Below are 13378 nucleotides of genomic sequence, written 5' to 3' on the forward strand. Positions count from 1 at the left end.
TGACGTTACTCTTTGTTCCTCTAAATGTATGTTTATTATGTCCTGCCGTTACAGTTGGGTCGTCTCTTTAGTGCACAGCCTCTTGGTCACAGTGACCTTGCTTGTATTATGTGCTTTTCTCCGTCAGTCCGTCGTATCGCTTTGTTGGTGTCCCTGGTGTTGTAATCCTTCTATTTGAAAGCTGGCCAGTGTAAAATCGGGTGCTGGACTGGCTATAAAGAACTGCCATCTGTACTGTCCCCAGGCTCCAAACTTAGGTTTTGTTTTCTATATCCATTTTCTGTTATTACAGTAATTCTACTAGAACAGCTGTGTAAGTTTTCACTTGGATATTAACTACATTAACAGCTTTCTCGAAGTCCCATGATTTTGTCAATTTCTCATGTTGCAAGTTTCATTAAGATTGCATTTTAACACTGGTACTGGTGTAAAAAATCATACAGATCAAGTTTTCTACCTGTAGGTTTCTACTTTATTATTTTGCTACATTTCTTCATTTAATCTTTTACCCTCTTCCCAAGATAGTACTTTTTCTCAAAGCTACCTCTACAGTGAGTTTTCCAAGCAAATTGCAAAACTGCTAAACATGTCAGATATATTATGTCATCTGCATGAACTAAAGGGCTCAATTCTGCTCATCCAGTATCATGCTCTTAAACTTATCTAGCATTCAGTTTTAAAACCTGATGCAAATCAGCAGTGATTCAAGTCAGAGACTGACACTCACAAGGAACTATGGAATGAGTTGCTCTATTTTCACCTTATTTTTAGAACACAGTGGAAGTATTCACACATCACTTGTAGTTGTGGTTACCAGGAGTGCCATATGTTTTGGGTTTTTTTATAATGCTTTCTTCAAGAATGAATCTGTCTGCCTTATAAAAGTCAAGAAAACAATACTTCATTTTAATCCCCTGCTTCCCTTCCTTTTAATCCATCAATTTCAGGGTGAAAATATCTGGCAAGTACAACTTCAGACTGCTCTGAGTCTGCTTTCTGTGCTTAAAAGTTCCCTCTAACCTAGTTGGTTTGTTGTTTTTTCTGAGTACTTTCAGCAGGTGTCTCATTTATTATTGTGTTTTCTGTGATCTGGATCATCAGGATTTCCTTTCTTTAACATTTCTACAAATACTGTCGTTAGACAGGAATCTGGTATTTCCTCTTGTCTTCGTGTATATTTCATTCCAATTTGCTGATAATTTTTCCAGTGATTTTTTTAAACAGATCAGATGCTATATTTCTTCTTCTGCAAATTTTCCTCAGTTTTACTGATCTTTGTGTTGTTGTCTAATAAATCTGCCATGCCAGTACCAGTTTTACCTTGCAAAGATGCCATGTTCATCTAGAATACTTGCTTTTAGATGGGACTTCAGGGTGCAATTAGCCATTGTAAAATTCCTTCAGTGCTTCTGCTACTACTTTGACGTTTAGTGTCTGTTCTCTGGGATACCTTTTATATTTTTTGTTTTGCTACTGTAGTTATATTCTTAATTGTGGATGTGCTTCTTTCATTCTTTTCCCATTCTTTGATTTCTTCACCAGTTTGCTCAATGCTTTTACTACGTCTGCTCTTTGAAGTCTCAGCTAGTCTGTCTTATTTTACTTTGTAGCTTGTTTAGTTTTTCCTAGTAGACGTATGATCTCGGGAACTTCTGTTGTGTTACTTACAGAGCAGATGACAGTCGTGTATGGGATGAGATTTCTTAATAATCAGAAGTTAGAGACCAGCATAATTCTGCAGCTATTAACCTATATCTCAATGTTAGGCACATATTATTTTAACGTATTAAGACCTGGCATGGCTGTATGTATTCATGGTATTTGAGGAAACCTATTGGTACTGCATGATGTCTAGTATACTTGGCAGCTGTAGAGATTAGAAACAAGAGACTGTGCATTTTACTAGTAATAACAGTTTGGTTTTGCTTGACACACTGTTGAATTCCATTTAGTTGCATACATGTCTTTGTGACCAAGTGTTACCAGCACTGAGAAGCACAGAGAGAAAGGTTTACTGAAGGTCTTGCAAGAACTCTGCTTGGAGCATGAGTTATAAAATCCTGTCTCGGCACCCCCATAACTGGGCTATTACTGATAAGATCAATGTGGTTTTTTCTATATCCCTGTTTTTGTTCGACATTGGGTGCTGTAAGGTGGCTGTGGGTTAAGTATCAGCTGTAATGGAGAGAGGCGCTGATCCAGAAGCTGTGGTTGTAGCGTTGGGGCACGGGAAGCTCTGTGGCAGTTGACGTGTTGGCTACAGCGTGGAGGTGGGACAGTCCTCTAAGGCTGTTGGCATGCAGTTTGTGATGATTTGATTGAAGGGGTTGCTAATGTCAGCTCTCTGTCCTGTCTGCCTTGCAGCAGTTGCCCTGTGCTGGTGACAGCTGAACAGCTTGTGGTGCACAAGCTGAGCTGCTGTGTTTTGCAACCGGGTGTATTAGGTGAACCAAACTGCTGGTTCACCTGAACATGTTAAGAAGTAAACTTCAGCTGTTTGGGAGCTGAGGTGGGAGCAGCTTAGGCAGCACTGTTGCAGGAGCAAGCCATGCTTTTGGAGGAGTTGCGTGTTTCGGTCACCCCACCTTAACTCCCTGCAGAAGATCTCAACAGATGGAGCCTGGAGTTGGGGGCTGCAGTGCAGGTGGGCTCCTGAAGCAGCTGGGTGCCTGCGCCTGTGCACTCACACAGGCAGGAGCTGCTGCCATTGCCAGCAGCAACGTACCCAGTGGTGGTGTAAGAGCAAGGTCTGTTCTAGAAATGCCAGCGTGCACGTGGTGCGCACTACTGTGTGGTGAATGCTCTGCTAATTCTGGTCACTGTTTCCTTACTGAGTAGCAGAAGCACCTGCTTCACAAATACAGATAATCTTAGAAAAGATAAATTTGGGGGTTTATTGTACTAAGGATTCATTATGCAACAAAAGGTTGTGGTGGATGTTTTGTGGGGTTTCTTTTAGGGTATTTCTTTGTATTCTTAATTGGAAGGCTTATTTTAATGTCCATTAAGAATTTGAGTCAGTTCTGACTTTTTCTGGTTGAACGTACTCTAATGCAGGAAGAGATTTTCAAATTCTAAATTACTGGCAGGGAGTAGATTTAAGATTTTTATGCATAAAAACATGTGGAACAGTTAAAGGTAGTGGAATGAATGCTTTCATCCTTTCCCGTTTTAACTGAATACAGTAAGTGCATGCTAGTAATGATTTTGTTATATAACAAATGCAGAATTATTTAGAAACTTAACAAGATAATTGTATGCAAGCCTTTGAACATACGTTGAAGTCACTTTGTTAGAAGGCTCCCACTCTCATGTATGTTTTCATGATAGGGATGTTTCGGTATCCTTGGTCTCCTGCATCTCTGCCCAGAGACAAGTTTTGAATTTCCTGAAGAAGTTTTGCAGGTAATGCTAGAGTTCAAGAGGATGAGCCTTCATTTGTGATCAACAATAGAAGTTTAAAGATGGCATGGCACAATGGTATAAGAGGAATATCACAAAGAAACTGTAAAACCCAAAACAAACAAATGAACAAAATGCAACGTTAATTATTGTAAACTTGACCTTTTCTTTAACAATACTTCTCATGATAAGGTCTTCAGGCTTATGAAGTCTTAAGTTTAAAGTGTCAGACTGTGTTCCTAGCATAAAAAAGTGATTATTTATTGTACAGTACTGCCTCTACAGTGGCAGTTCTTTAATGGCTCCTTCTCATCAGAAAGAATATGCTCTTTAACACTGATGCATTCTGGCTATGAGGTGTTTCGTTGTTCAAGCACAATTTTGTAGGTTTTGCAAGTTTTGTTTAGCAATCCTCTTGTAGGAATCAGTCAGGTGTTTTGTAGGAGGGAAGTGAAATCTTTGTGGAAAAGTAATGTGTAATTTTAGCAGTATTTTGAAAAGAGACATAGTTAGAGAAAAATTGCAGTAAATATTTACTTTGCCTTGATGCCATTTACCAAGTTTGTCTGGGATAATAATTAGAAATAATGCTGAGACTTGCTCTGTACAGATTGCTTCTATTATCTGGAGCTGTGGGAAAGGAAGTCTGGTAATGACTGAGTTTTGCCATTGCCAGAGTAGCACAGGTGCTGTGATGCTATGGAGGTTGGAGGGTGTAGGCACCTGGCTGAAGTGCCAGCTCTGGATCCAGTGAATTTGGCACTGGCCCTGCTGGGCAGAGCTGTTTTTTGCAGAGCCACCTTGGAGCACCTGCTTACTACTTCTCAGCATTTTCTCTTTTGGTGGGTTTATTAGCTGAGTCACAACCCTATTCAAATGTTTGGAAATACCTCAGTTCAGCATTGTGGAAATCAGTAAGTCCTCCTGAACTCTGGAGGGCTAGATACTCAGTAGAAAGACATCTGAATCATCCCATTCTTTTTATTTTTTTTTTTAAGATCTGCTGATTTAGAAACAATTTCTTTTACTATATTTCAATTTAATTTAGACATTAACTTCACTGAAATTAGATGTGATGGAATCCTGATCCCAGTGGAATTGGCTGAAACTTGTAAGCTGTAACAGTCTTGTGTTCACTAAGACCTTCCTTTGAATTGACTAGTGTAAAACCACAGCTTTCTCCAAACAAAGATGTAGTTCAAGAGGATTGATTGAAATGCTTCCTTAAGCATTTGGCTTCTATAATAATCTCTTAAACTAAGAACTAGTGTGTATGGTGCTTGAAAATAAGTTTCAATCTGTGCTTTATCTGGGCACCGAAGATACCCAGATTCATGATTTTGGACGTATGTCTGGTTTTAACCCTTGCCATGACTCAGTGTGATTACCACGATACTGTATCCTAATGAAGAAAAATTAGATTATTTCCAGTAAACTTTTGCTGGTTAGTTAGAACTATGCAGTGAGAGAAGCAACCTAATAGACTTCAATGGTATTTCTTATTTACAGTTAATTCCAAGTGGAGAAGAAAACTGTTACAAATTTAGTGTTCTGTTCTGTGGTATCCGATACTCATGTCCTCTTATTTTCTGATGGTGTGAACAAAAGTTGTGTGTGTGGTGATTATTCTTCAGATGACTAAATTCTTTTAGAAACTTTAGCCTGGAAGCTGCAATCTGTGGATGAGATGCTGTCTCTGCTACTGTTGCTAAATGAATTTGGTGCTCTGATCCTCAGCTCCTAGAGCTTTCACATGAAGTTTCACAGCTCTTTAGGACAGATCATGAGTTCAAAGCACAGAAGAAAATTACCAACTGTCAAATTTGTTTAGGCAGCTGCAGCTTCCAGAGTTGTGAATGAAATGCTGAATTTAGCAGTATATAAAGTAGATAATGCAACTTAAACAACTTTTTCTATAAGCTGTCATCAAATCACATCAGTCACAGCTTCTGGATAAGAAACTGTAGTGGTAAATCTCAGGTCTTTTTTTTCTTTTCCTCTTTGCTTGCTTCCTTATGTTCTATTTAACAGTTTTCTTTTTTCTTTTTAAGTGCTCATTGCTATTCAAAAAGCTAAAACCAAAAACCCAAGCTGGCAGTGCATTTCACATAGCTTAAAGATGTCCTTAAGTGCTGTTTTCTATTTATTTGCAATGTTTAATTTGTTGACAGAGTATGTCAGGTGGTAGACTTTAGAAAACATGACGATGACATTGTGACTTAAATAAATAAAAAAATTCTGCCTTTTCCCTTGATGCTCCTTCCCGCCTCTGCTATGTATCCTCCTTTCCCAGAACAGAAAATGTTAGCACCTTTGCACAGTGAAAAAAGCCAGGGTACTGATTGGCTGGAAAGTGACCCCTTCTTTCCCTGCTGCCTGTTGCCTTGAATCCTTCCTCTGATCTGTTTCTGTGCATGGCTCCATGCAGAGGTGTTTTGCAACTGAAGAAGGGGCAACACAAAGGCCAGAACAAGGGTCCAGGGTAGAGGGAGGTGTGAGACAGCTTTACTTGGAGCAGTGTCGACTTATGTTGGTTTATAGCATCTGTCCAGCTACGTGTTCATTTTGAGTAAATGAATGCATGTAAGTAAACAGTCTCGAATATCTAATCATTCAGATAAATTCCCGCCTCACATTCAGGAGTGAGAACTTTGCTGGTACAGTTTAGTCTGGCTCAGTCTGTCCCACATTTAGAGTGGGCAGAGATGTCAATCGTCTGTTCAGTAAAGGCAAAAACTTCTTACTGAAAGCAGCTGGAGTTAGGGTGAAAGCAGTGACCTCCTTTAGTGGCGTGTTTTATATCTGACAGGTGTCTGACATACAGAGCTGTATGGTCTCTGGAATACGTCTACTTCCTTTTCCTTCTGAAAAGAGGAAGTGGGGTCAGCGGGGGCGAGGGGGAGTTGAGGCCAGATTTGTCTATGCTACCTGGTTCCAGTATGCTGGGCAAGACTCTCCCTAAGTGCAGATAAATTCTAATGGAAAATAGCTCTAGTGGTGGTTCTACTTAATACTCTGCAGAGTTCAAGGTAGCAGTTATAATACCCCAATAGCTACAAAGTTAATGTTCACTCTGCTTCATTGACCTTGTAAATGAGGTTTGAATGGAGGCTGAAGCATTTGTGCAAACCTTTATGATAGTGTTTGATCCTCAGTGACCTGGTAATGAGAAGGGCGTGAAAAGCTGGAGCAGGGTCAGTGTGGTATTCAGCATGGAAGGGTATGCGAAAGATGGGAGCATCTTCGTTAAGATTATCCAAGATGCAGGTGAGGAGCTCAGTGCCAGTGGCTGGACTGCTGGTCACAGTCTGGGTGCCAGCTGTTGGGTGGCAGAGTGAGTGTCTGTACCTCCCCCAGACCTGGTGTGTGTCAGAGAGGACATGTGGCATTCACTAGCATACCTCAAACTGGACTAGCCAGTGAGTAGGAGGCCCTTGGTCCAGGCAAGGGTACCAGATGGGGAGAGGATCCATGACAGCATTCAGGGGGGACCCACAAGTGTGGGTTGCCTGTGAGATGAGTGTGCAAGCATCTCTTTGCAGCGAGCACCACAGTGGACTAGCTGGGGAGGTGGAGACCCGTGGTGTGGGTAGGAGAGCTCAGGATCTAGGCAGGGGTGTCAGATGGACAGAAGGACCATCCTGGTATCACTGCTGATACCATGCAGCTTGGTTTTATGGTTCAGTAAAAATAGAACTAGTTCTTCAAGATGATTCCTGTTCCCTTTCCTGTCAACCTCAAGTGATTACAGTGAGTCTCTTCTAAAACCCATGAGTCAAATTTTTTCTTGACTTGATGACCTGCCATGTGCATGCTCGTGAGCAGAAGTTGTATGCAAGCAAGTTGTTCTTGCCCATAGCAGCGGGACAGAGCTGCAGGTTAAATTATCTTTAATGCTGTGGTCAGTATTTAACTGAGTGTATTCAAACACATATTTTAAATGTTTCAGTAGCTTACTACTGTTACTAGGTTTCAGTGAAAACGCTTTCACTGGAAGTATTTAGAGCTGCTGTTGTTATCCAATTAAATGACAAATTTATACTGAAATTATATTTGGCTGTAAAATTATATTCCCATTAAATATGACATCTTCTTTTGCAGTGACCCGTATGTGAAACTTTCCTTGTATGTAGCGGATGAGAACAGAGAACTTGCTCTTGTGCAGACAAAAACTATTAAGAAGGTACGTATATACTCTTTCTTGTTCCATTGTTTTGGAAATATTAAGAATACTGGAACACAATTCCATAATATAATACAACACTTATTTAAATTGTTGCATACGTATATAGCAAGTGAATAATTTATCTATTTTTTTTCAGACCAAAATAAGAAAACAAGTGCATGCATCTTCAGCGTGCATGATCTGTTGACAGGATCTAATATGTTGCATATTATTCTCTAAAGCTTGGCTTATCAAATCTCATATCATTCACTGTTTCTTTTATCAAAGTTATATTTCAATGAAAGACATAGCTGAAATAAAGAACTGAGAAACTCTGCTTTAATTATAATTTATTTGACTTTTAGCACAAATCATTCTTTAATATTCCCTTTCAAAATTTCCATTTTCAAAATATTTTCCTAATACGGGAATTTAAAATAGCCAAATGACAGAAGATATGCTGTAAGAAAAGCCTGGAAATGTACTGAAATTGTTTTCATTTTTAATTAGAACCAAAATTAAATTTTACTTGGTTTCTTAATTTCATTCTACACAAACAAAAATTCCACCAGGGGATATTTGTCGTTATCAGGGCCCTAAGATTTTAGAAGAAATTTGGGTTTTTTAGTATTTTATTTTTTTTAAATTTGGTGGTAGTGATAGCAGAGAGGAAGGAAGTCATAACTGGTATGAAAAGTAAGGTAGAAGTAATGAGTTGTCATTTTTATGAAGATATTTAGAATTAACAGTGATTCAATTGGCATCATTATTGCAAAACAGAATAGTGAGGAGAAATCTGTTTTTGAAAAATACAAAATAGAATGATGCTGTTCTAAAATCAGAACATTAGGTGTCGTGAGAAAACCGATGTGAAATCCTGGAAGCACGGAAGATTCAAGCAGAACTTTTCACAGGAAGCAGGGCATGTTTGATGTTGGAAAGTAAAACTAATTTTTAAAAGATTTCCTGGTTAACCATTGGTACTTGTTTCATAATAGCATTTTAACATTCATTATATCCTTTTAAATATGTTCTTTCTAGGCCATCTAGCTTAGTTTTTTGTAAAGTTTTTAGACGTTAAAATTTGTGAGAAAAATGTTAACTTTTCCAAAGAGCAGTACCTAGTTTGTTGCTACAGTAACCATATGGACTGTGGCATTTTTTTGTTTCCTTAAATAGGTTCAAGATTTATCGCCAATTCCATAGAAGTATGTGGGAGGTTTCCTTATGATATGCATATCTTGTTTTTGTAGAGAGTGTGCTTGTTGTCATGCCATTTCCTGGGACGTAGCTGCATGGAATCAACTCCTGATCTTGAAATCATATGAACAGAAAATGCTTAGGCTTGATAGGTTGTTTTCAGGCTATTATAAAATACCTGGCTATTATAATTCTGGGAAAATTTTAACTAACATGTTCTTGCTGAAGCATGAGATTGACTTTGTCTCACTCTGGAATGGCAATATTAATGAGAAACTATTAAATCAGTACACCTGTGTCAATGTACTGATAAATCTTTCTTACATTGTAAAGGGTAGATGAAAAGAATAAAATGAGTGTAGGTGAAGTTTTATTTTCTTATTTAAAAAATAATTTGGACCACTGTAGTAGTAATTTTGGATCAATAGCGATATGGGCTCAGACTTTACCAGCTACTATAGGGGCAACTCATTTCATCTGGGGAGAGCTCAGTGGAAGTTGGAGACATTTGAACAGTTGCACCCTACGAACAGTCTATGCATTTGCTTTCATCAGCTTGTTTGCAAAATGTATGCTTCAGGATTCCTGAAAAATAATGGCTTACTGAAAAACAACTGCCTAGACAAGTCCAGTTCTTGTACTGCTTGTTGTCTTAAAATGGCATGGTAGCTTTTGTTAACTGGCAAATGCCTGAGGAGGGGAGGGAGATTTTAATCTTTCACTTCAGTGAAATGGAAGAATTTCAATGTGAGGTAGTATGAGTCTAGATCACCTAGATGTTGCAAGAGACCTCTGGAGGTCCTCAACTGTTCTGTAACTTTGTGACTAAAACTCAGGACTATGATAGCAGAGAGGTCATGAGGCAGGTCATAAAGGTACAAGGATCCTTTGGCTTTTGAGAGAAATCCTTTGTAGCAAGTCTGTGAAATTGGGGGAGAGGAGATAGGAAGTGTGGCATGGATATAGGACTTGATTTTTTTTTTTTGCCCCCTCTTGCTTCTTAGGAAATAATGGTGATCACATCCAGACTTTTATTCAATTTGATTCTTTTTAAAATTAATTCCTTAATTAATTTTTTAATTCTTACTGGAATAACATTGTCCTTATTTGAAAAGGTGTTGCTGGTATAAAAGCATGCTTACTAAAGACATAGCATATTCATCTCCAGCACATTTGAAATGTAAAGGCTATAGTGCAAAAAGTTAGGAGAGGTTGAAAAGAGCATTAGATTGGAAATAAGGTTGTAACATTACTGCTGATCTGAAGCAATACTTACTAGCTTTGGATCCATGTGAAAGGAGAATAAGAAAACTTCTGAGAAGACCACCATAAATTAAAAAAAAAAGATGTAGTAAAGATGTGAAAGTATTGTATTGATTGTATCAAGGAAGATATAAACTCATGGATTGTGGTGCTGCCCTAGGAAGGAAGAGAAAAAGGGCAATGTTTGCACAACAGCCCAACTGTAGACAGAGGGCTGAGGATGAGATGATGATGATGTATTCCTAGGATTGCATCTGCCTTTTTTTCACTGTTTCTTGTAACTGTCACTTGAAGCCTGGACTTTCTCAGTCATTTCCATAATAATAATAGCTCATCTATTGGAAAGTTCTAGTTAGTAATTTCTGTTCTGAGTTGTTAAATTTCATCTCGACTTTTGCCCTCAAAGCAGTATTCTTCCTATGCAAATTGCAATCTCTGTTTATTTCATAAATAATCAAATATGATTAGTATATCTTGATTTTGAGTTAAAATCATTAATGGAAAAAATATTGAGCAAAATCAGTCTCAGGAGTGATTGTGAAAGACACTGCCAATTATCTACTTCACCTCTGTAACTTTTCTTTTAATATGACGGCATCTAGCCCTTCACTAGTTTCTTATTTTTCTACTCATTATTGTCTTCCTCAGTTTAATGAGTAGCTTCCGGTTTGTCATTGTCTCATGGGAGTGCCTTCAAGAAGGCAGAAGGGACTGCAGTTTCCCCTTTCTTATTCTCCTTTTACAATACCTGTGCAGTTGTCTGATACGTATCCTGCTGCACAGCTGGACCTAGCCTTATGAAGTGCTTAGTTACAGCCAAAGGGATTAAATGCACATTGTTTCCTTAGTCTGAAAAAATAAAGTTATCAGAAAAGTTTCAGATGCATCTGGCATGATCTACCTGTGTTGAATTTCTGAGGCTTTTTGTTTTGATTTACCTCCCTCCACACTTTTAGTTGTTCCAACTGTAAAATTTGATTAATGCCTTGTGTTTCTTTTTGGAGCTGTGTTTTGAATGGCCTGCTAGAAATGCTCTCTTCTTTCTGCAGTAGAAAAAGCTGTATTTGCTGTTTGCTCTCTTTACGATCTTGTAAGATGGTTAGTATATTCTTTAAATTCCTGCTACTAGGCTTGTGATTTAATGTGTCAATTCTTTTAAAAGTCTGGATGAAGATTATCCAGTTTCCTCAATTTGACTGCACTGAGCTATGAAGACTTCACTTCTACGTCAGTTGTGACAACTTCTATCTTCATATTGATCCCTTAGTTATTCTGCCTTTCCCATATGTAATGTTAAACGTAATTTCCTGTATCTAAATACGCTTAGTCTCCCCTTTGAGCTTCATTGCTTAGTAGCATCATTTCTTTCCATGTTCTTGTTTTATTTAGATGGTTGAAAAACCTTCTTTGTGTTTGTTCTAATATCCTGTGGAAGATCTAACTCAGCTTGACTCTTGGCAGTTCTTTATCTGTACAACACTTGCCCTTTTTAGGATGCAGCTCTCTTTGCTGATGAGTCTTTTTGTTGTTGTTTCCCTGCTAATATCCTTTATGAAGTTATTCATGCATTTATTTCTAGAGCCTTTCTTTACAAGTGGTTTTCTCTTTTGCTAGGATTCTGGTGTTTGTACTTTCTGACTTGACCTACTAATTGACTTGTAAAGGTGGAAGACATTTCTGCCAGTTACCAGGCATTTACCAAAAATTGTGCTACCTAATACATCAAATATTTCCTGAAATTTGTATTTGCGCTTAAGCAGCATTCAAAATTAATGCATTATTGATGGAGAGTAGTGCCCTCAAGTTTAGTATGAAACCATGCTTCATTTGTTAAATTACATGGAACCTCTCTTGCCAATAACAGCCGCATTTGATGAATACAAGTATTTAAAAAGTAACAGGTTTTTTTTTTCCTTCTCTGCTATAACAAAATTTTGGTGGGTGTAGAGCCAATTTTTACTGTCAGCTCTTCTGGTAAATCTCTGCTATGTGAGAGAATGAGGGAATGATTTGGCATGAAAACAAAACCATTGGATGTATCATACTTGTTTTTAAGCTTACCCAGATTTGAATTGCCCAAATTACTAATGTTTGTAGTTCTCTTTTTTTATCAATTTATTATTTCATGCTTGAGCTTCCTTCGGATTGTAATCTGTATGCATATTTTATTCTGTACATTTTTTTGAGGCTATTAAAACAAAATTAAAATCTTCCATAGGCTTGCGGGAGGTTAGGAAGAGAATCATACCTATTCAGATGAAATAACCTTTCCTTTTGTTCTTTTTTTTCTTTTTCTGTTTAGTTTACAGTATAAAACTGTCCTTATTTTTGTAGTTCTAAAGTTGTCATTGTGTTTAAAAAATACTTTTTTTTTTTTTTTTTAAAATCTGGTTTTAAATGACTCTTGAGAATGAAATGTCTTCATGTTTTACTTCTATAGGGTCTCAGTGATTTGCCTTTTACTCACAGAATCCTATTTATACTTAACATCCATTTTAGGATCATCTGACTCAAATATCCTCCCATGTTTAGTTTATTCAGTACGGAATTTCGAAATAATTTAATGGCAATATTTTTATTTCAATTTTTTTATGACGTGCTTTTTTCTCCTTTTTTTTTTCCTAGAAAATTGTCAACTTGCATGCACATTTTGATGATTGCAAAATGGCAAACCTAAAGAAATTTTAGTATGTAAATATGTTTATTTCTTTTACAGACACTGAATCCAAAATGGAATGAAGAATTTTATTTTAGAGTAAGTTTCCCTTTACTTGCAATCATGACTAACATGTACAGTTAATCACATTTCATTTTATGAGGTTGGGAAGAAGCTTATTTTTTATTTGTTGTTTATATGTTTACATTAAAAATGTTTATCTTGATGTAATTGCTCATTGCTGGAGTGATCAGCAGAAATTAGCATAAGGTTAATTAGAAATGGACTGTTTCACAATTTGAGATTTATTTAGAGTAAGTTTTGAGTTAATTCATCTGACTAAAAAATTCTTTTTACTTGAAAATGTGTTTTTAGCAGAGCACGTTTTCTGTGGTTTTAAAATGTTAATACAGTGGCAAATAATCAGAGTTATTTCCAAGAGCTCTATGAAATTTAAGTTATCATGGCAAAAAAAAAAAAAATTACAAGTGTAGAGAAGGAAGACAGAAAAAGTAATTTCTCTTGGCCTTTATGTTACTTGCCAAAAAGGTCAGAATATGCTTTTTTCTTTTTTTGTAGTTTCATTTTAATCTTTCTAAATCTTGCTTAAAATGAAAACCAAGTTACAGCTAAAACTGAGTGATTTTTGTCAGAAAAAATAATTTTAAATATTTGAAAGTGGTAAAGGAGGG

The 13378-nt window shown here is 37.2% G+C and overlaps 1 protein-coding gene across 5 annotated transcripts in view; it reads left to right on the forward strand.

The window, feature by feature from the left end:
- The window catches only part of NEDD4L (NEDD4 like E3 ubiquitin protein ligase), a 196630-nt gene that overhangs the window by 72497 nt on the left and 110755 nt on the right, over window positions 1-13378 (forward strand). For all 5 annotated transcript variants that reach the window (XM_030005289.2, XM_030005290.2, XM_030005291.2 and 2 more), the window contains exons 3-4: window positions 7504-7585; window positions 12747-12785. In XM_030005289.2, coding sequence (XP_029861149.1) covers window positions 7504-7585; window positions 12747-12785 — 121 coding nt within the window. The remainder of the gene's footprint in view (window positions 1-7503; window positions 7586-12746; window positions 12786-13378) is intronic.

The sequence above is a fragment of the Aquila chrysaetos genome, chromosome Z (assembly GCF_900496995.4).
Source record: "Aquila chrysaetos chrysaetos chromosome Z, bAquChr1.4, whole genome shotgun sequence".
In the NCBI taxonomy this organism is placed as follows: domain Eukaryota; kingdom Metazoa; phylum Chordata; class Aves; order Accipitriformes; family Accipitridae; genus Aquila; species Aquila chrysaetos.